This window comes from Nicotiana tomentosiformis, chromosome 2 (assembly GCF_000390325.3).
Source record: "Nicotiana tomentosiformis chromosome 2, ASM39032v3, whole genome shotgun sequence".
NCBI classification, from domain to species: domain Eukaryota; kingdom Viridiplantae; phylum Streptophyta; class Magnoliopsida; order Solanales; family Solanaceae; genus Nicotiana; species Nicotiana tomentosiformis.
The window spans coordinates 148,825,988-148,846,417 of NC_090813.1; the positions used below are offsets into that span (position 1 = coordinate 148,825,988).

Sequence of the window (20,430 nt, forward strand, 5' to 3'; positions counted from 1 at the left end):
TAGCAAATTGCTCACCGTGCTCGCTGTTCATTTTTCATTGTGATCTCCTGTTTTTCCCATTTCAACTGAAGGTATTGTTTATATGATTGCTGACATATTCTCAATCAATCACATATTCTTGCATCTGTTTTCCCATTTGGTCAATATTTTCGTGTAACAATTCTCACATGAAATATTGCTGCATCCGCACTCCTAATTGCACCAACTTTATTTAACATGTGACCGGTGATATCATTCCTAATGAAAAGATTTCACATTCCTTTTCTTTATTTCGTTTTGGTGGATTTTCATATATGCACCTTCGTTAGAGAATAATGGTATTTAAAGTTGGTGTTCCATTTTGTGACTCCATCAGTTACAAGTGATTACATTCTGACTGCCTTTTCAACCTTCATTCTTGCAGCCTCCTCCACCTGTTAGTGATACCAATCCATATAATGTATTTAGGCCAAGGGAGAAGGCTCACAGGCTTCACACAAGGAGGGTATGCGACTCTGGTTACTTTGACCTAATCTTCTTTTTAAAATCATCGGCCTTGATGATTTGTATGATGTATTTTATTTTCTTCCCTTTTTCTGTCATAGATGCAAAGGAGGGAAAACAATGTGCAGTCATTTGAAAAGCTTCGCCAGGTGAGCTTCCAATTACAGATAGAGTTCTTAATTCATTTCTTGTGTGTATTCTGACAACTAGAAACCCAAAAAAAAAAATTACCAAACAGGGCTTTCATTTGTGGTTGTTTTATCGTGTCCTTGCCCTGCTTATTGGCCCAGGCCACTCTTTTATCACGATCTTGCTCAGCGTCTTTCTTAGTCTGTTGGCAACACATATTATAAACTTTTTGCACAACCAGCTGACCTTTCTTTATCACCCTCATTTCGTTCATTCTGTACTTTAGTAGTCCAATCTATCTTCAACTTCTGCATGGTTTGAACATGGCATTGCAACACCAAGCCAGATAATCAAACTGTTTGCGTTTCAACCTCCCTGTTTTCAGTAATGGATTTGAACATCTTTTTAAGATGGTGAGATTTTAAGTTGCACATTGTAGGTCATTCTTGCCAATGTTCTTGGTGGCCTCACTTGGTGTCATTGCTTATTTGATATAAATTCTCTCAAAAATGATTGTCTGGGATATAAAAATAACGAACTAGGAAACAAAAGCTGTTGCCCTACATGATTTCCTCTAGTACGCCTCCCATATAAGTGGTAAGAGGGATAAACTGCATCTAGTGCATGGGCTCTGCTGTCTACAGATGAACAGATATTGTTTCTAGTGCAGGGGTCTGCTGTCTACAGATGAACAGATATTGTGTCAACTTCTTTTTCAGATTGAATTGTAATGTAAAGTATCTTATATGACTCAAAATTCTTCAGGTTAGGCGCAACCTTGACCAAGCAAAGACCATTCTTGAGGCTCTCATCAAGGTTTGTCTTTCTTAGCTATTGCAATGTCAAAGACTTAAAAAAAACTATTGCAATGTGAAAAAAAAACAATTGCAATGTGAAGACATGGAGAGCATGTTCTTTTATAGTTGTAAGCTGGTTACCACAAAATGAAGAAATTACAGACCTATAGAAAGTCAGTCTATCTGATCACTCAATTAGCATTTTCAACTCCTTTGACGTGATTATATGCAGAGAGAGGAGAAGAAACGAGAGGTTGTGGAGAGTGAGGTTAGTCTTCAGAGACTTCAAATGAAACACAAGGTATGCGGAGTATGGTATTATCTTGTTTATCGTTTGGAAGTTTTAGGCTAGTGATACCTACTTGCAGATGTGATATTGCTATTGGACAATCCACAATTTAATTACTTTTGTCTCGTCACAACAGGAAACAGCATTTTATGAAGTGTGCCTGCTCTCTGTTTAATAATCATTGCTTTCTGAGTTGAAATTGAGACTTTATTAGATTATATGTGCTGCTATGGATTAACTTCAATTGCAGTACTGGAGAAGAACATTTCAGTAATCCATTAAAAGTTGGTTGTGAAGGATGGGCTGGAAATAAACCATTAACCATTTTGGATTGTCCAAGGGTTGAGCCTGCTGCAGGATGTATTCTTGCTATTGTTTCTTTTCTTATTTAAAGAATGGAAAGATTTTTGTCCAAGAGGATAGGTAAACAGAAAGCTTTTTTCTCGACTCCTGCAGTCTCCTACTTAGATAATGTATGCTTCTACTGTAAATAAAAATGAAATGATGAATGTAACCGGGGTTGGTCTTACATTGTAAAACAAATCATTGCCTTAATCTTCTCATTTTTTGTTTCACTTTATGATTCGATCTTGTATAGTTAGGCCTGGCCAGTGTGAAAATTGAAATTTGTCTTCATGGTGCAGCTGAGACAAATCAAATTATCTTGTGATTATTTGTCTGTAATTTTTGACACAATTTACCAGAAGTGGTGAAAGCATATAGTAAGTCATGATATTCTCTCACGTTAGAAAAAGTTTCCTATTAGACATGTACCCTGTTAAATGAGACAGTTACTATCTTTTGCTTGCCATATAAAAAAAGGATAAGTAAGATGGATTGTTTCATCCTGTTATGTTAGTAGGAGTAAATGATATCAATCTTTTTGTTAATTAAATGCATATAATCAAAATTATATTTTTTAAAACCGTCCTTATTTCCTTCCGTGTAAGTTGGGTGTCTAATTTCCAGTTCGTTGTTATAGAAATAGTAACTCTTTAATATAACACATAAAGCCCTAAAAATCTTACTAGGTAAATGATATTCATATTAAAAATTCTAATATCAAAATATGGTTGACCAAATGAGCAATACTAATATCATCAAGAATAAATCTTTACTATCTTATAATCTCGCAAGTGTAATTTAATGTAAATATCTTATCCTTATGCTCTTAGGCTCTAACTCGCGAAGAAAATAAATCCATAAGAGGAGGGGGTGGAGGAGTACTTTCTTATTGGCTTTGTGCATTAATATGATCATTCAAGTAGCTTGATATTCTAATTTTATACACGTTATATTATACAAACGTAAGGCATTTATTAGCTTGAATTTAGTATATTTTTCGATTCACAAGCAAACTTTAAATAAGCTTTATTATTCTATATTGTTAGGAACTCGTTTGATTGAATGAATATGAGATAATAATCCTTGGATAAAATGCGAGCTTATTTTATCTCTCGATTCATTGCTTGAGTTTTTGATTTCAGGATTAACAATCTAGAAATTATTTATACTTACCGCACACAATGTGAGATAACAATCTCGATTTTTGCAATCTCATGATAAAATACTAAAATAATAATGATGCCCTTCTTCAAGCTAGTATTTGGACATAAATTTGTTTGAAACTTAAAAAAGAGTTTCTGGAGATGAGATAAAAAATATTTTTTGAAAGTTGAAATTGTGTTTGGACATGCATTTCACTTGAAAAAAATTTGAAATTTTGTGAGTAAAAAAATCCAAAAACTACTCTAGAGCTATTTTGGGATTTGAAGATTTTGTTTTTAAAATCTGCCAAAAAAATGGTTAAAATCTATAAACAAATAAACATTTGAAAACAAAATTTAAAAAAAAAAAAGCTTTCAAATTTTATAGCCAAACGGGAGCCAAAACTCGTAGAAATGGTGTGGGATACCAACTTTTTAACATGTTATTTAGTTTTTATCCAGTATTTTTAATGCTGAGCAATAGCCAATTCTCTATTAAAATTAATACAAAAAGATATTTTTACCCTTTCTTTATGAGTGTTGTGTAAATATTAAGGACATGGTGTCCTTAACATTTACACTGCACACATGAAGTTAAGGACGCCATGTCCTTAACATTTACACTGCACATCTGAAGTTAAGGACACGATGTCCTAAAATTTAACAACAGAAGGTGCAAATACATGACACATTGTCCTTAATATTTACACAACATTCATGAAGTTAAAGACACCATGTCCTTAATATTAACACAACACTCATAAAGTTAATGACATTGTGTCCTTAATATTTACACTGCACAAATGAAGTTAAGGACACGAGGTCCTAAAGTTTAACAACAAAAATGTGCAAATACAAGCTAAGGACATTATGTCCTTAACATTTACACTGCACACGTGAAGTTAAGGACATGATGTCCTAAAATTTAACAACGGAAGGTGCAAATACATGATATTTTGTCCTTAATATTTACACAATATTCATGAAGTTAAGGACACCATGTCCTTAATATTTACACAACACCCATGTCTAGAACAAGGGTATTTTCGTCCGGGCAGGTAAAAAATTATTAAGCTCTAGCTAAAGAGTAAATACATTTTAAACAGTGGCTAAAAAGTAAAGACATCTCTAATTAGTGGCTAACTGTGCACTTCTCCCCCAAAACTCTTATCTCATAGTCTTTTAAGAAAGCCAAAGTTAAATATAGAACATAAAAGTATATTCAAATTTATTTACGATAAAACTAAACACATATTTTATAATAAACTTATAGTATGTCCTAAAAAATTTGCAAACATGCACCTCAATCTGCGTGCCTGTATGAATTAAAACCTAAATATATTCACTAAATAATCTAATTATTATTAATCTCGTATTATAGTCCAGATATTATAATCTCACTTTATCGCATTCACAAATAAAAAATAAACCTTGGAAGTGTATAGGAAAAGCCTGATCTTTCATTAAAAAAATAGAGAGAAGTAATAATCAGTTCAAGTAGATTCGGTTCAATTAAGAAGTTTTCAAATTTATTAGCCAAAAAAAATAAAAAAATAAAAATCAAATTTATCATTGATACCCTACTAAGAGGTCACAATTAAGGGTGTGTTTGGTACGAAGGAAAATATTTTCCTAGAAAATATTTTTCTGAAAAATTAGTAGTTTTATCCCTTATTTTTCCATGTTTTATTGGTGAGTGAAATTTTTTTTCGAAAAATATTTTCTAGTGTTTGTTTAGATAGTAAAAAATATTTTTTAGAAAAATAAATTTTTATGCTACTTTCCTTACCCCCTTCTCACAAATCCTCATGTTTCCTCTGCCCCCCCCCCCCTCCCTCCCTCCCCATGAACCCTAAATACCCTATATTTTCAGCACTCTATTTTCTTCAAGAATTTAATTATTCTTTTAAAAATTAACACAAATGTGTTGCTTTACTTTTTCACTCAAAAATAATGTTGAAATTTGTTCTACTAAGTAAAAATAAAATACTCTTTTTTTGGTTGAAAAAGAAAGTACTCTTTCTATAACTTGAAAAAAAGTATTCATTTTGTTAAAATGAAAGAAAATACTTTTTCTACATCATGAAAAGAAAATACTCATTTTGTTAAAATAAAAAAAAAATACTTTTTACTATATTATTTTGTTGAAACGAAATAAAATAGTTTTTCTACATCATAAAAAAAGTATTTCTTTTGTTGAAATTAAAAAAAAAAATATTTTTTTACATCATGAAAAGAAAATACTCATTTTTTTGAAATGAAAGAAAATACATTTATTACATCATTTTGTTGAAATGAAAGAAAATACATTTTCTACATCGTAAAAAGAAAGTGTTTTTTTTGGTTGAAATGAAAGACGATACTTTTTACTGTATCATTTTGTTGAAATGAAAGAAAATACTTTTTAAACATTATGAAAAGAAAGTACTTTTTTTGTTGAAATGATAGAAGATACGTTTTACTACATCATTTTGTTGAAATGAAAGAAAATACTTTTTAAACATCATGAAAAGAAAGTATTTTTTTTGTTGAAATGAAAGAAGATACGTTTTACTACATCATTTTGTTGAAATGAAAGAAATTACTTTTTCAACATCATGAAAAAAAAGTAATTTTTTTTTATTGAAATAAAAGAAGATATTTTCTACTACGTTATTTTGTTGAAATGAAATAAAATACTTTTTCAATTACTATATCATTTTGTTGAAATAAAAAAAATACTTTTTCAATATCATGAAAAGAAAGTATTTTTTTGTTTAAACGAAAGAAGACACTTTTTGCTACATTATTTTGTTGAAATGAAAGAAAATACTTTTTCTACATCATAAAAAAGTTCTTTTTTTGTTGAAATGAAATAAAATATATTTTTATATCATGAAAAAAAAAATATATTTTGTTAAAATAAAAAAAAAAAATTTTATTTATAATATGAAAATAAAGTATTTTTAATAATATTTCTATTTAGGATGTGTTAGGGCAAGGTTGGGGGAGGGAGTGTTAGGGGTGGGATGGGATAAGTGTGGGAGTGTAGTGTAGATAAGGTTGAAGAAGTTTTGAAAATAGGGAAAATATTTTATTCCCATCAAAGTAAAATGAGTTTTTTTTAAAAATATTTTTCAAAACATTTTAAAAGTCAACCAAACATAGTAAAATTGAAAAATATTTTCAGAAATACCAAACATACCCTAAATTAATACTACTTCAACCTCCATTTCTTTCATCTCACATCTCTCCATCTGCAATCCCCCAAATTTATAGTACTAGAAACCCTAGAAACATCACGGGAAAGGTGACATTAGTAGATTGATCGAGAGCACAATAAGAGATTGAAGTCATTCCAAGTGCTACAATTTGAATTACTAAGACGGAAGAGGTGTGTATTTAGCTGCATTGTGATAGTACTGATTGATTGATTTATTGATCGAGTTTACTTTATTATATCACAGGAGTGTAGAAATGGGTGAAGGAGAAGAGAGATGGTGTGTGGTGACGGGAGGGAGAGGCTTTGCTGCTCGCCATTTGGTGGAAATGCTGATCCGTTACGAAATGTTTCACGTCCGCATTGCGGATTTGTGTCCGGACATTAAGCTGGAGCCTGACGAGGAGGAAGGCACTGTCGGTAAAGCTCTGCGATCAGGCCGTGCTCACTATGTATCCATGGATCTTCGTGACAAGTCCCAAGTTCTTAAAGGTTTTTTCCCTTGTTAAAAAAATAAAAAATAAAAAATTAATATTCCTTATATTTTGCTTGATATTGATAAGTGAGGCTTGCTCAGTTGGTAAAAGCACATCCACTTACGACCATTAGGTCCTGGGTTCTAGTCACGCTAGAGGAAAAGTGTGGAACGCCGGAAGAAAAGTGTGGAAACACAATAGATCCTGCTAATTTGGGAGGGGTATAGAAAGAAAAGAAGAAGTTGACATGTGATGCTTGCTCAGTTGGTAAAAGCGCATCCACCCACTACCGTTAGGTCCTGGGTTCGAGTCACACTGGAGGAAAGTGTGGAAACGCTATAAATACTCCTAATTTTGGGAAGGGTTGAAATAAAAAAAATAAAAAAATAATATTCCTTATATTTTGCTTGATATTGGTGATTAGTTGTAAAAACTCATATGTGTCGCCCCCAGGGTCTTGGTCTAGTGGTAAGAGTGCAACGCTTGATGTGTGGTTTAGGTTGCACGTCACGGGCTTGAACCCTACTACTGACAAAAACCTAGTATTTAAGTGGAGAATGGTAGAGGGACCGGACCATAAACCACCAAGTTTCAATCATGTGCCATTGCCCTCAAGGTTTTCTAGATTATAAAAAAACTCCAATTTGTCTTAAAAGGCAAACTATTGATTATTAGAATGAGACATGCCAAAATAGAGCAAAATACACAGAGGATATATATGACCCACCCATTTAATTTGGGATTGAGGCATAGCAGTAGTAGTTTCTTCTCTTTTTTTTTAAAAAGAAAATCTTTAAGTAGTTTACTTTTGTTGTTTTTTTGGGTGTATTCATTGTATAAAATGTGAGCGCTAGAGATGTCAAATGTTTGCCAGCCAATCATAGTGTTAGCAGGTCTATCCGCTGCATGCATGATTTTGGTGTAAGAGAAGACTGAACCAATTATTCTGTTCAACATCTTTGTTTTTATTTTAGAACATGAGCTTTTATCTAGATTGGTTATAAACAAATTTAAATTAAGGTTGTGGGAGTAAAATTATTCGTTTTATTCTGGTTCGTGAGAAAGTGAGTAACTTATTTATCATCACTGACTTGAATTTGGTCCTGTTTTCAACATTTTGGCCTGAAGATTAAAACTCGTGGAACTTTCATTTGTACTTCGTTGAATATGTGCTATTCCTTCATTCCAATATTGATTCATTTAGAATAACATATGCCAATTGATGTTTCCATGTAAATTATATCAATGTTTGTAATACATTTGTAAGTTTCATGTAGTGCTATCGTTTTTATAAAGAAACTTTCTATGCTAGCAATTCATGGAATTACAGATTTAAGTAACTGCCAATTTGTTGATCCAGAAAACTTGGTCTGTAGCTGAAAATAGAAAATGTTGTAGTTTATCAAGTGAAGATTTATGGGAGGTTGGTAGTGCTTCCAACTATGGCTTGTGAACTTTTTATACAACTTTAAATGATGTATCGTGTACTTTTAACCATAGTATGAAAGCAAAAATGGGACTTTCCACATTTGAGATTGTTCCAAATAAAATAAGTCCAAGGCTCATTTTTTCTAGGTTAAATATTCAAAAGAACTTTTATTAAGTTGTGTAGTGTCATAACTTTTCACTTGATAACTTGCAGTGTGTGAAGGAGCAGAAGTGGTCTTCCACATGGCTGCTCCAGATTCATCGATCAACAACCACCAGCTTCATCATTCTGTTAATGTGCTAGGTATTGTTCGCAATTAGGAAAAGCTTTCTTTGTCACTTTGTCAGACTAATTCATTTTTCTTATTTGGCCTTTCCTATATTAGAGTTTTACTTCTCTTTTTTCTGTTGAACAAATATAAAGGAACCAAGAATGTCATTGATGCTTGTGTTGAGCTAAAAGTGAAGAGACTTATTTATACCAGCTCCCCCAGTGTTGTGTTTGATGGAGTTCATGGTATTCTGAATGGGGATGAATCGCTACCATATCCTGCTCAGGTGTTGGCTCCATTTCCTGTTTACTTTATCCAAATGAATATTTGTCTGGTTTGTCTATAAACTTACTTTTGTTACTGATAATGTCTTCAGCATAACGATTCCTATTCTGCAACTAAAGCTGAAGGAGAGGCACTAGTTATCAAGTCAAATGATTCTAAAGGGCTCCTGACCTGCTGCATTAGACCTAGCAGTATCTTTGGCCCTGGCGACAGGTTGTTGGTTCCATCACTAGTTGCAGCTGCAAGGACTGGAAAATCTAAGGTGATTCGATAATAGGTCATATTTATTGTTCAATAGTTTGATTAGAAATTGTGTCCTGAGGAACTTACTATTGGACACTGGTTCACTATTGTTTTGTTGCTTGTTGTTATTTGTAATGAACCAAAAGAATGATGAATTTTAAATGTTTTCTATTCTCTTTTTGCTATTGAATGATTTTTGACTATTTTTTTGATTCATGATGTTCAGTTCATTATTGGTGATGGAAACAACATGTATGATTTCACTTACGTAGAAAACGTCGCACATGCTCATGTATGTGCTGAACGAGCTCTCGCATCAGGGGGTGCAGTAGCAGAGAAAGCTGCTGGGCAGGTAACGTTTCTAATTTTTCTTTTTTGTATGTTCTGTATTTTTTTGAAATCTTTGTTATAAGCAGCTACTATGATCTCATGCTTTGCCGTATGCTTTCAATTTAATTACACCTATGTGTTTTAACTTGTGAAATTGTAACTGACGAAAGTATCCAGGATCATGCAATGCCATAGAAATCTTTGAGTTACTATTGGAGTCCCATCCATTTCTGTACCCAGCCTCATAATTGCGATATGTGATTAATGTTGCAAGAAAACTAAGATGAAGAATATTATGTCATGCAGCAATAGAAGTTGAGCAATCAATCTTAAGTTTTAATTGAAAGATCTCGAATCAAGGTTCAGCAAATGTTTATGCTGCACCATACAACTCCATAGGTTGGGTAAAGGTCATTACTTTCCTTGAAGTCCATGTGGTTTCTGGGTTCTGTTTTTGCTTAATATCTTACTTATTGACAGTTTCCATGAAGGACTAAATGCTTAGGTGGTTAACGGTCATTGGCTGTTGTGCGGCACTAAATCAGTTATACTTCTTTGTAGGGGTGGCAAACGGGCGGGTCGGGTCGGATATGTACGAGTCGAAAACGGGTAATGCAAAAACGGATACATTATCCGACCCAACCCATATTTAATACGGATAAAAAACGGGTTAACCGGCGGATAATATGGATATCCATATTATCAATGGCTTCTTGAATATGATCACTTTTGGGAGAATTCCTAGTCTCCTAAACTTGAGAAACTCTCAATTTGAGGCTTTACAAATTTAAAAGTTAAATCCATTAGTTATCCATTTTCTAAGTGGATAATATGGTTCTTATCCATATTTGGCCCGTTTTTAAGAAGTTCATCATCTTAATGGATAATATGGGTGGATAACTGTTTTCTTTTAACCATTTTGCCACCACTACTTCTTTGGCAGGGAGAAGTTTCCTCCTCATCTATCACTTTATCTTAATATTGTTCTTTTCTTCTCTAGCTATGCATTTGAAAAAGTACAGACTTAACATGTCGCTATTTATGTGGAATTACTGCAAAACTTTATTGGGTAAAACAGACTTTGCCAGTAGTTTTCAGTCGACAACACTTATACATCTGTTATTGTCTAGCTTACAGTTTCAGCAATCTAATAAGACATACCCTGCTTGTAGTCATTTTCCCTAGCCGTTTAGGGAACTTCTATCCTTGGATTAAGTCATAATTTTCGCCTTTCCCCTCCTCACAGTTACAAATTTACAGTAAACGATCAAATAAGAGCACCTTTGTCAACTTTCGTTTCTCTAGCAAGTTTGGAAACTTCTACCGTGGATCTAGTCATAATTTTCTTCATTCCCTTCCCCGTGTTATTATAGTTAACACCTCTGTGTGAGGTGTGTTTAGGTATGAAAATGGTCATATTGGCCATGCTGACTTATGAGTAAAAAATGTTTTCTTGCATTATCAAACTTTTTCTATGAGACGAACGTACTAAAGGAGGCTTTTTCTATGTTTTGTGTATTAGCTGTTGTTGAATACTAAAGCCTTGATAAAAAATGGTGTTGGCAGGCATATTTTATCACAAACATGGAGCCCATAAAGTTCTGGGAGTTCGTCTCACTTATTCTTGAAGGTCTTGGCTATGAAAGGTATTCTTATTTTATGGCTCTGGCTCTGTCGGAAAATTTTACCATACACAATACTAGTTTGTTTTCTCTGGATCACTTCGTGTTCTTTGTACGAAAAAGCACTCTAAAATTTGTCTAGTATTATTCCGAGTCCAAGCAACATAGATTTTACCTGCTTTATATTTTTGTGATTCAGAAATGATTTTACCAAAGAGGTTCAACTACAATAATAGAGGTGAAGGCATCCTCTATCACCTAGAAGAACTAGGGAGAAACATTATTCCGAACACTTTTTAGTTTTCGCTGTTTATGTGCTGCAGCTCCCATGAGATCAAGTAATTACATAAACCACTTGCTGGAAACCTATTGGGGCCTAATTCTGATTATTTGGCATCCAGGAAGACGACTTATAGAGCAGAACCCTTCTGCTATGCAAATCTTTTTCTGTCTTATTGGGTCATATTAAGGGATTCCACACATCATGTTCGGTATATCTAGTTTTGATGATGACCAGCAAGTATGAGGCATCTTCATTTTGTACATCAAAAGAAAATAGAATGTCAGTCTTAGTATATGGTTTGATGTATTTGGTTCTGATGCTGACTCAAAAAAGAAAGTAAGATACTAAAATTGTTACATGACCTATTTCAGAGGGAAAACGTTCTATCTTTTAGGTGCTTTATTTTGAAAGGAAATGTAACCTGTATAATCTGATATGTAAGCTAATGGGGAAAAAAATAACTAGTCGAACACAGTAAAACAAGACTATTTTGTGTGCAAGACCCAGATTTTGAAACAGTAGAAGGCGTGCCGATGTTATAGCTTAAGTCATACTCCCTGCATTCTAGTTTATGTGAACCTTTTTCATTTTTAGTCCGCTCCACAAAGAGTGACCTCTTCTAAATTTAGAAAGAATTAACTTAAACTTTCAATTCTACCCTCAAGGAGAAGCTTTTACATCTACACAAACTCTGGCATGTTTAGCACCACAAGCTTCAAAAGAACTATAGCCACACAAGTATTATGGCATGTTTAGCACCACAAGCTTCAAAAGAACTATAGCCACACAAGTATTATGTATTGTTTAGGACCACAAGTTTTAAAAGTCTTAATTTCTTTCTTAAACTCCGTGCCCAGTCAAATAGGTTCACATAAATTGGAATGGAGGTAGTATTATTATAAAACTTGCCTATTCTTAATTTTCCTTTTCATAGTTAAATATATCATTTCAATTTTAGATCAATCACAAAGCATAGCAGTATATCATCTTACTAACAAAGAAAAAGGAATAAAGAAACCATGCAAAACCAAGAAGAAGAAGAAGGAGACTTCCCCAATGTTTTCGTGCTAACCCCCACACTTCCTTTTGTCGATGAATTATTTTACTTGCTTCGCATGCAAAACTAGAAAGCATTATCCAGGAATATAGGGAAGATATCGCCTAGCAAACTTAACTGGGATGCGATGTAGAAAGGATTTCCGAGTAGAAGAGTAGAAAGGAAAGAGTATTTAGAGAGATACAGAAAAGTTGAATAGCAGGGGATAGGATAGTGATGGAATTTTCTGTATGAGTGAGTTAGGTGTAGGTGAAAGAGATGAAAACTAGTACATCAGTAATGTAATTGGTGGCTAAGGACAGTGGTGTCCGGGCCAACTTGTGGGCACCTCGATTATTCCACAGGGTATAGGTAACTCTGGCCACCGAGACTTAGGTAGATGAAGAAACCACCTTACGTTTTTTGTCTATGTTGGGATTTAAGCCTACCCATGGTTTTCACCTACTTCATTGGCTACTAGGTCACAACTTGGTTGTTGGATAAGGGCTTTCGTTTCAATGGTTTGAAAAGAAGAGTGTCCGTTTACGAAATGCAATACAAAATGAAAAGCAAGGAAAGTGAAATGGTGTTAGGCAAAATCCAATATAGAATGTCTTAGGGGGCATCATTGAATAAATTGGCTTCCGCTTGATTCCTGGAAACACAAGCGGATTGGAACAATAGAACTAATAGTAGAATAAACGAAAACTTCATTCCTGAAATAGTTTTGAACTCACTTTAAACCCCTTTAAGAGAGCTAATTGTGGGTGTAACCCCATGATTAACCCTATGTAGTACTAATCACCCCAATTGTTGAAATATGGGTGGTTTGGGCAGCTTCAAAAGTTTTGGCTAAGATTGCCACCTTTAAGTGATTGCTAATTGCTTTGGTTGTAAACTATGTGAATGAGACGATTTAAAGAAGCATGTGCTTCGCAGATTATATTAAGGTTAAGTAGCGAATAATATTATATAGGATCAAATATGATTTTTGGTTGTAATATTATGTTTATTCATGCATAAGCTTGTATCCTAGTACAAGGGGTGGCTCGCTATGATGGCTGTTGTACATTATCTTTAGCCAATCTGGGAGGGGTTGGTATTTTAGTATTTCCTTCTTTTGCTTCTTCGGTGTTTTCTATTTTTTCTGCCTGGATGGTGATGACGTCTGAAAAAGATGTACCTTTTAGTTTGACTTGAGGAATTGTGTTTTAAGCTGATTGCTCAATGTACAGCTCCGTTTTCTTCTTTTTGCTTTTGCTGTTAAGATGGTTGAGCCACGGTTTTAGCTTTGAGATTGGTTATCATTACCGTCTTTAATTTTGTGTTAGGACCAAGTGGAACTGTGTGATTTGACTCTAAATCCAGAGTTGCTAATGAACAGGATGAAGATATTTGTAAGATCTTAAGTGGGTTTGGCAGGTTCAGATTTGCTTCTTTCTTTTGTTTCTTTTTCATTTTGAGGCACTATAACCTCTTCTCCTGTTTGGTCAGATTGTTTATATATATATATATATATATATATATATATATATATATATATATATGAGAGAGATTTCTCTGGGTGATTTGTTACCTCTAAAACCAACTCATTATAATTCCTCGTCAACTAAAGCTGTTTATCATGCCTATTGGCATTTGCAGATGCATTTGAATAACAACTGAAATTTTATCTTGTGCATTCATGAAAAGGAAATATGGCTTCTATGTCATTTCTAAGCATTTATGAGTGCTTCACGCTCTAGTAGATACCATTGGTCAATTCCGCTTTCAGTTTACCTCATTTTTTTGCGGTGTATATTATCTTTATTTCTGATTTTTCGTAGTATGCAGGCCAAGCATTAAAATTCCTGCTTCTGTTATGATGCCAATTGCACATTTGGTGGAGTTGGCTTATAAGCTGTTGGCCGCATATGGAATGAAGGTCCCACAGTTGACTCCGTCAAGAATCAGACTCCTATCTCGTAGTAGAACATTTAGTTGTTCAAAAGCAAATGATCGCTTGGGCTACACACCAATTGTCCCACTTCAGGTTCCTGTACAATCCTTGAAATTGATCAATTGTGTCTGGTAATTGCACATATAAACGATAAATGCCATGTTGTATCTGTCTCATACTCCGTGGAAGTGTTAAGGTATTCTACTCATAATCATCTGCATTGGATAGTCCTTTATAACTTCTTAGCATAAATTTTCATGTCATATGTGGTCAACATTTTTGGCTAAAACATATTCTCGGAACTTGATTCTCTAAGATTGAACTTTCTCTAGATATATTGCTTCACAGATGCCTGAGTCTGAACTTCCGCTATGTTACTGTTGAATAGCTATTTTAGTGTCCAACTTGTATGTGGCTTGTAAACTTATGTTTCATGAAAGGAATTATGGAATTAGCTTGTATTTTTCCTTGATTTTAAGTTTAAGAATTTTGTGTTGGGGCCTTGTTTGATAACATCACTTTGAATGATTATTCATTTTCCCACAGATACTTTGGCTTTTATTCTTGTTAGGTACTCAATGATTGTGATTCTATTTCTTTAGGAGGGCCTAAGGAGGACAATTGAATCGTATCCGCACTTGAGAGCTGAAAAGCGTCCAGAAAAAGAAGGCCCTTCTAAAGCTTCTCTATTTCTCGGAAGTGGGAGAGGTATGCGTTTGAGCTCCATTCTCATAACTTGAGCCTCTCATAACAATCAATTTATTTGTCTGATAGATTATTTTAATTCTATAGTCAATGTATTGCATCTGTTGATGGGATCCCGCTGAGGCTACGCCCTTTGAAATTTATTACATAGTTTTTTCTTGTAAAACATTTCATTCCAGTATACTTCTTGATTATTGGCAAGTCGCATGTGGTCCCTTATTGTACTTTGTTATACATCCAAATAAAATGTATGGGGAGCAAAAACTTGTATATTCTATTGGCTTATTACATAATCGAACATATTTACTGTGTTCGATGAACAAACAGCAAGACATCCAGAACCAGTACTTGGTGGATGTTGCAACAACAAACCCAGTGAAATCCCACATGTGGTACTTGGTGGATGTTGAATAGTGAAATATTTGTCTAGTCTCCATCTCTATTTTTGCCTTCATTGTGTAATGATCTAAATGAAATTTTTTAGTTCGGATACGGACCACAGCAATGCACACAATTTTGTAAAATTTTAAGCCCACAAAGTGGTTTCTCCTCTGTCAGCATCAAGTTGATTTCTGTATTTATAGTGAATTATTTAAAAGTTGGGAGTTGAATTATTCAACTTACTGAGAAATATCCCTCAACATGCTACTGCCTTGAATAACTTGTCTTTCTCTTACATTGTATTAAGTTGTGGTAGCGACCAATTAGTCATCAATCTGAAAAGTCTTACAAACTAGGCGTCCGAATGCAATTGCTTGGTTCTCTGCGATGAATAAAATGCAAATTTTACATGTGGGATGTCTTACCTTGCAATCTCAAACTGGCTTTCCCCTTGTTTAGGCTGGTTTTTCAGGTATTATCTAACACAGATTTGACTATTTCACATATTTATATGTATACTGAGCACAATTGCAAAAGATTCTGACACTTCTTAGTTGTATTGCATGTTTGTAAAAGAATCATTATTTAATGTGATAAACAGTGAATGACAGATTTATATCATATTTTAAGAGGAAAAAAAAAGATTCTAACACGACCTATGTGACTGTATTTTGCAGTGGCTGACACACTTCTTTGGAAGGATAAGAAACAGACACTAACAGCAGCATTAGTTCTGGCCGCAATTTATTTCAATTTCGTAGCTTCTGGCTTCACCGTTGTAACTTCTATATCAAGGATTCTGTTCGTGGCATCAATTTTCTTGTTCATCCACGGGAGACTGCCTCAGAAAATGTATTCACCTGTACTGTCTTTCCGTCTGTCTGTCCCTATTTCTATCCGTGCAGCAGACATATATATAAATTGGTATGACAGAATTACTGGAAATGTTAACTATCAACTATGACCGCAATTACGTGACAAATTTTCATTGTACTTTTTCTTGGTAAAACTGAATTCTATTCCCTTTCTCCTACTTTTTTTGCTCTGATGATTGTTACCTTGATGGCTCTTTCCTATAGCTACCATTGTTTGATAATTCTACATTTTCTCACGGCATTTATTAACCATTTGGATATGGATTTTAGAGAGGCCCATTTGTTTAATTGATTTCCTTCTGGCTTTTAGAAATTACTCATCATTATATTAATGGTCATTCTGATGTATACATGTTAATAAAGGTGCAGTCTATTGCATATGCATTTTCTGTGGAGTGAGCAGCCAGGGAACTGGCGTTGAGTCAGTTCAGGAGTCATGATATGCTTTTGTTTTTTCTGGTACAGAATGGGCTATAAAATTGACAAAGTTCCCGGATCATGCTTCCATGTATCGGCAGAGACATCACGCCAAGTTGCTCTGTCAGCAGCCTCGGGGTGGAATTCTGCAGTAAAGGGTTTAAAGTCTCTTTGTAGAGGGACTGATTGCATGTTCTTCCTTAAGGTAATTGCTAACACATACAATCTATTTATTTATTTATTTGTTTATCTTTTTGACAATCATGGTGTACGGGCCAACTTGTATGCACCTCAATTAATTCCATCGGTTACTTGCTACCTCCCACTAGCACAGGTACCGGGTAACTTTGTTCACCAAGGTTCGGAGAGATGGAAAGAAATCACTTAGTGTTTTTTGTTTTCGCTGGGATTTGAACGTGAGACCTCATGATTCTCAACCCACTTCACTAACCACTAGATCACATCCTTGGGTGCTCTATTTGTTTTTCTTTTTAGTCTTCGTCAAGTAAAATAAGTTATTTTACATTAGCACTGAGTGCTATAATGGCTTTATAAAAAGTTTAAACTTCTAACGAAGACAATAATACCTCCAGTATGCCATTGACATCTTCCTATTTACACCATAACACAAAATGTATAGGTGCTTCAATCTGTTTCTTTTGAGCAAATAAACTTTGAATTAACTGCAAACAGCATAAAAATTAACAGAGACATAGTGTTCATTCAATAAGATAGAAGACATTAAAAAAATAGGTAGAAGATTACATGACATCTGTTAGGAAAAGCAAGTACCAAAGCTTTTATCAGTGATAAACATGAGAGTGAACCACAGCAGAGGCCCAAGGTAAAATACAAATGTGTACAAGCTGCTCAAACATAACATTTGAGGCTGTGATACACAATTCCAAAGAAGTCAAGCAAGAATATTAAGTAGCTCTCAAGTCTGTCCCAAAAAGAATGTCACCGTTCTATATTTAGAAACAATTTAACTTCAAAATTCTCCTTTTACCCTTAATGAGATGATTTATAGTCACACAAATATCTAAGCCTTGTTTTAGACCACAAGTTTCAAAAGTCTTGATTTCTTTCTTAAACTTCGGGCCTAGTCAAACAGTTCCATATAAATTGGGACATAGGGAGTACCATTTAGTGCCAAAAGTAATGCAGAGTTTCACTTGTATTTGGTTGGCTATGAATTGGTTATGCATTCTTTTGTCTTCTTTTTGATGAGTATGAACGTGCGTTTTTTATATCCTTACAGTTTTCTTTTATTCTTCCTGCTTTATTTCATGTGACATGTGTGCCTTTTTGATATAAAAAATGTTTGATACCTTGTAATGGGATAATGTTATAATTTGATTAGATTTTATAATGCAAAGTTTATTAAACTTCTTAATTGAAAAAAATAATGTTTTCTCCATGAAATATCTATACAAAAATTTCTCAACTGAAAGAAATTTTCAGCTTCTCCCTTTGTCCCTAGATATTGTTTTATTTTCTTTTTTGTCCATTTAAAAATACTGCCACTTGAATGAAAAATCTATTATCTCCACTTTGCATTACTTTATTCATACTATTAGGTTTCAAAAATCATTTTGCGCCCAGCTCCATCCATTAAAATTTTAAACCCTTAAAAAGTTCTCTACAAAGCTTCTATTCTACTATAGAATTTCAGCTTCACTTTTAATATCTGTATTGATTCAAATTAATAATACAATTTGTGGTCGAGAGAATACTTGTTATTGTTATTATGACTCTACGAGGGTCGGAAGCAAACGAAAAAGCAGGTATCAAAAAAATATTTGACTTTAAAATATAATCTTTGGAAGGTCAAGGAACTTTGACAGTCGCAGAAAATGAAAAGGTTAAGATACTAGTAAGGTGCTAGAAAAGGGGTTATTTTGTGTTTAGGGAAGTAATATCTCACAGAAAGCATTCTGGGGCTTATATGGGTAGTTTGGGCAGCTTGATGTAGCAGATGGGAGATTCAAGAGGATCCTGTTAAGTTGGAAGAGAGTACTGTTCTGCAATGTTTGAATGTTTTTTGGGTGTGTAAGGGCCTTTAAATTGATTTGATGTGTTGCAGTAGGAAGAAATTATGGGAGGGGTAACAGCAGTCCAAGCCCCAAATTATTTTTCCTTCCTTTTCTTTGGGTTGGGCCGGGGGTTTATTCCGTTTTGAATAGATGGGTTTTTGTCAAGTTACACATCTAGGGGAAAAGGAATCTCTTTTTTTTCTTTTTTTTCTTTAATGTGTTTCTTTTTCTGCATTTTAGGAAATGACAAGGTACGCAGGTTTGTCATGCTTTGACATTCTGTATTTTTGTTGCATTCCCCTTGAGTGCCACTGTAACAATAATTTTCCTTGACCTATTTCGAAAACCCAAACCACGTGAAAACATGTAGAATTAGCATTTCTGTTTCACTGAAATTAAAAATTCCGGATAAGACATTGGATGCAAAATAGAGATTTCTAAGCCCTCTTGCTTCTGCTGGCCAAGATTAGTAATTATATCTCCGCCATACTGTTACTGGAATTTTCATCTATTAGTTTGTGAAATCCTTCAATTGGACGATGAAACAGGTGGTTCTCTCTCTACTGATTCTATGTATCCTTGGAACCATTTCTCTGCGGAGTCTGTTTGTCATTGGTAAGTGGTCTCTCTTTCCTCCCTCTATCCATATATGTACGTATTGACATTGAATTAGCACATCTATCCTTGTGCTTACATAGTAAAAAACTCATTTGCACTCAGAAACTGTTATACTTTCTAAAATGATGCAAATAGCAGCTCAAGCTATGCAACAAATTCAACTACATATTGGGTGCTCTGACCATGTTTTGTTCAACTGCAGGAATCCCAGCTGCCTTTACTTTATTTTTTATATATGAGAAAAAAGAGGAAGAAATAGATCATCTACTACATGAGATTATCTCATTTACATGGAAATTGAAGTCTGATATTTCTAGGAGAATTTTCAGCTCTGCAAATGACCTATAATGGGCAGCAATAACCTGATGGAGCTTCTTCCTTATCTCGAGAAGCTTCCTTAAGCCAGGTTCTTGAAGTTCAGGGACTTGAAACATATCCTTGTGTGTAACATATTCATGGTTGGGAACCTTGGTGAAAGCCAGTTTATCTGTCTGATCTGATATCAGCATGCAGTGTGCCAAGGGACTCTATTTTGTTTCCTCTTCTCATTTCTCTTTTTTTCCTTCTTTGCCAATATTGCTAGAATATGTTTTGGTTCTTGCTGCACTGGGTTTGAACGTTTTCTTTTGGTCCTATAGTGGTTGGGGAGGTGCAGGTTAGTTACAGATTATTTGTCATGTGATAATATGTAATTTTGCTTGCTATTGAATTGAAGAATCAAGAATGTGTTAGTTTTTGTGTCAGTGTAGCTCTCGTCTAGTTTGACTTCTTTTTGTTTTGGCTAATCATCTTGTTTGGCTTCAATGTTAAAGAAATGCATCTTAATGTTATCTTTTTCTTCCATGGCCTGCGTGCATAGTAGCACACAGCTATTATCCATCATCTGTAATTTGTTATCTATAACAATTGTAGAAGTGTCAATGTTTAGTATTTTAGCGTCTTGATGTTTTCCATATTTCCATTTACCTTGAAATGCTTAGGCATATAGAGGATAATTGTGCAGATAAATATTTACCAAATACATAGATTTTAAGCTCCATCCGGCTCTTCTTGATAATGCAAGTTTTTTTAAAAATAAAATAAAATAAAAAGAATAAAAG

At 34.1% G+C, this 20,430-nt stretch overlaps 2 protein-coding genes across 3 annotated transcripts in view; both read left to right on the plus strand.

Moving 5' to 3' along the window:
* Positions 1 to 2,318, plus strand: part of LOC104108741 (uncharacterized) — a 41,904-nt gene extending 39,586 nt beyond the window's left edge. Inside the window, exons 3-7 of the mRNA XM_070194044.1 lie at positions 398 to 484; positions 585 to 632; positions 1,378 to 1,428; positions 1,642 to 1,710; positions 1,835 to 2,318. Coding sequence (XP_070050145.1) covers positions 398 to 484; positions 585 to 632; positions 1,378 to 1,428; positions 1,642 to 1,702 — 247 coding nt within the window. The 3' untranslated portion in view covers positions 1,703 to 1,710; positions 1,835 to 2,318. The remainder of the gene's footprint in view (positions 1 to 397; positions 485 to 584; positions 633 to 1,377; positions 1,429 to 1,641; positions 1,711 to 1,834) is intronic.
* A 4,086-nt stretch (positions 2,319 to 6,404) lies between these two features.
* LOC104108740 (3beta-hydroxysteroid-dehydrogenase/decarboxylase-like) lies at positions 6,405 to 20,073 on the plus strand. Of its 2 annotated transcripts, XM_009617850.4 has the most exons (13): positions 6,405 to 6,558; positions 6,632 to 6,876; positions 8,503 to 8,592; positions 8,713 to 8,846; positions 8,937 to 9,107; positions 9,315 to 9,440; positions 10,985 to 11,064; positions 14,193 to 14,391; positions 14,901 to 15,006; positions 16,062 to 16,236; positions 16,725 to 16,881; positions 19,261 to 19,327; positions 19,533 to 20,073. In XM_009617850.4, the coding sequence occupies exons 2-13, from the start codon at positions 6,642 to 6,644 to the stop codon at positions 19,676 to 19,678; spliced, it is 1,686 nt and encodes a 561-aa protein (XP_009616145.1). In that variant the 5' UTR covers positions 6,405 to 6,558; positions 6,632 to 6,641; the 3' UTR covers positions 19,679 to 20,073. The 2 variants fall into 2 exon arrangements, with proteins under 2 accessions (XP_009616145.1, XP_009616146.1); XM_009617851.4 differs by lacking the exons at positions 19,261 to 19,327; positions 19,533 to 20,073 and having other exon boundaries at positions 6,419 to 6,558; positions 16,062 to 16,308; positions 16,725 to 16,859.
* Positions 20,074 to 20,430: the final 357 nt, after the last annotated feature.

What these genes read in the sequence shown, in the direction of transcription:
- LOC104108740 (XM_009617850.4), top strand. Translation starts at nt 6,642, where the DNA reads ATGGGTGAAGGAGAAGAGAGATGGTGTGTGGTGACGGGAGGGAGAGGC. An exon ending in ATTTCTCGGAAGTGGGAGAG is followed by an intron (nt 15,007 to 16,061) that starts GTATGCGTTTGA and finishes TGTATTTTGCAG; the next exon opens with TGGCTGACACACTTCTTTGG. An exon ending in GCGGAGTCTGTTTGTCATTG is followed by an intron (nt 19,328 to 19,532) that starts GTAAGTGGTCTC and finishes GTTCAACTGCAG; the next exon opens with GAATCCCAGCTGCCTTTACT.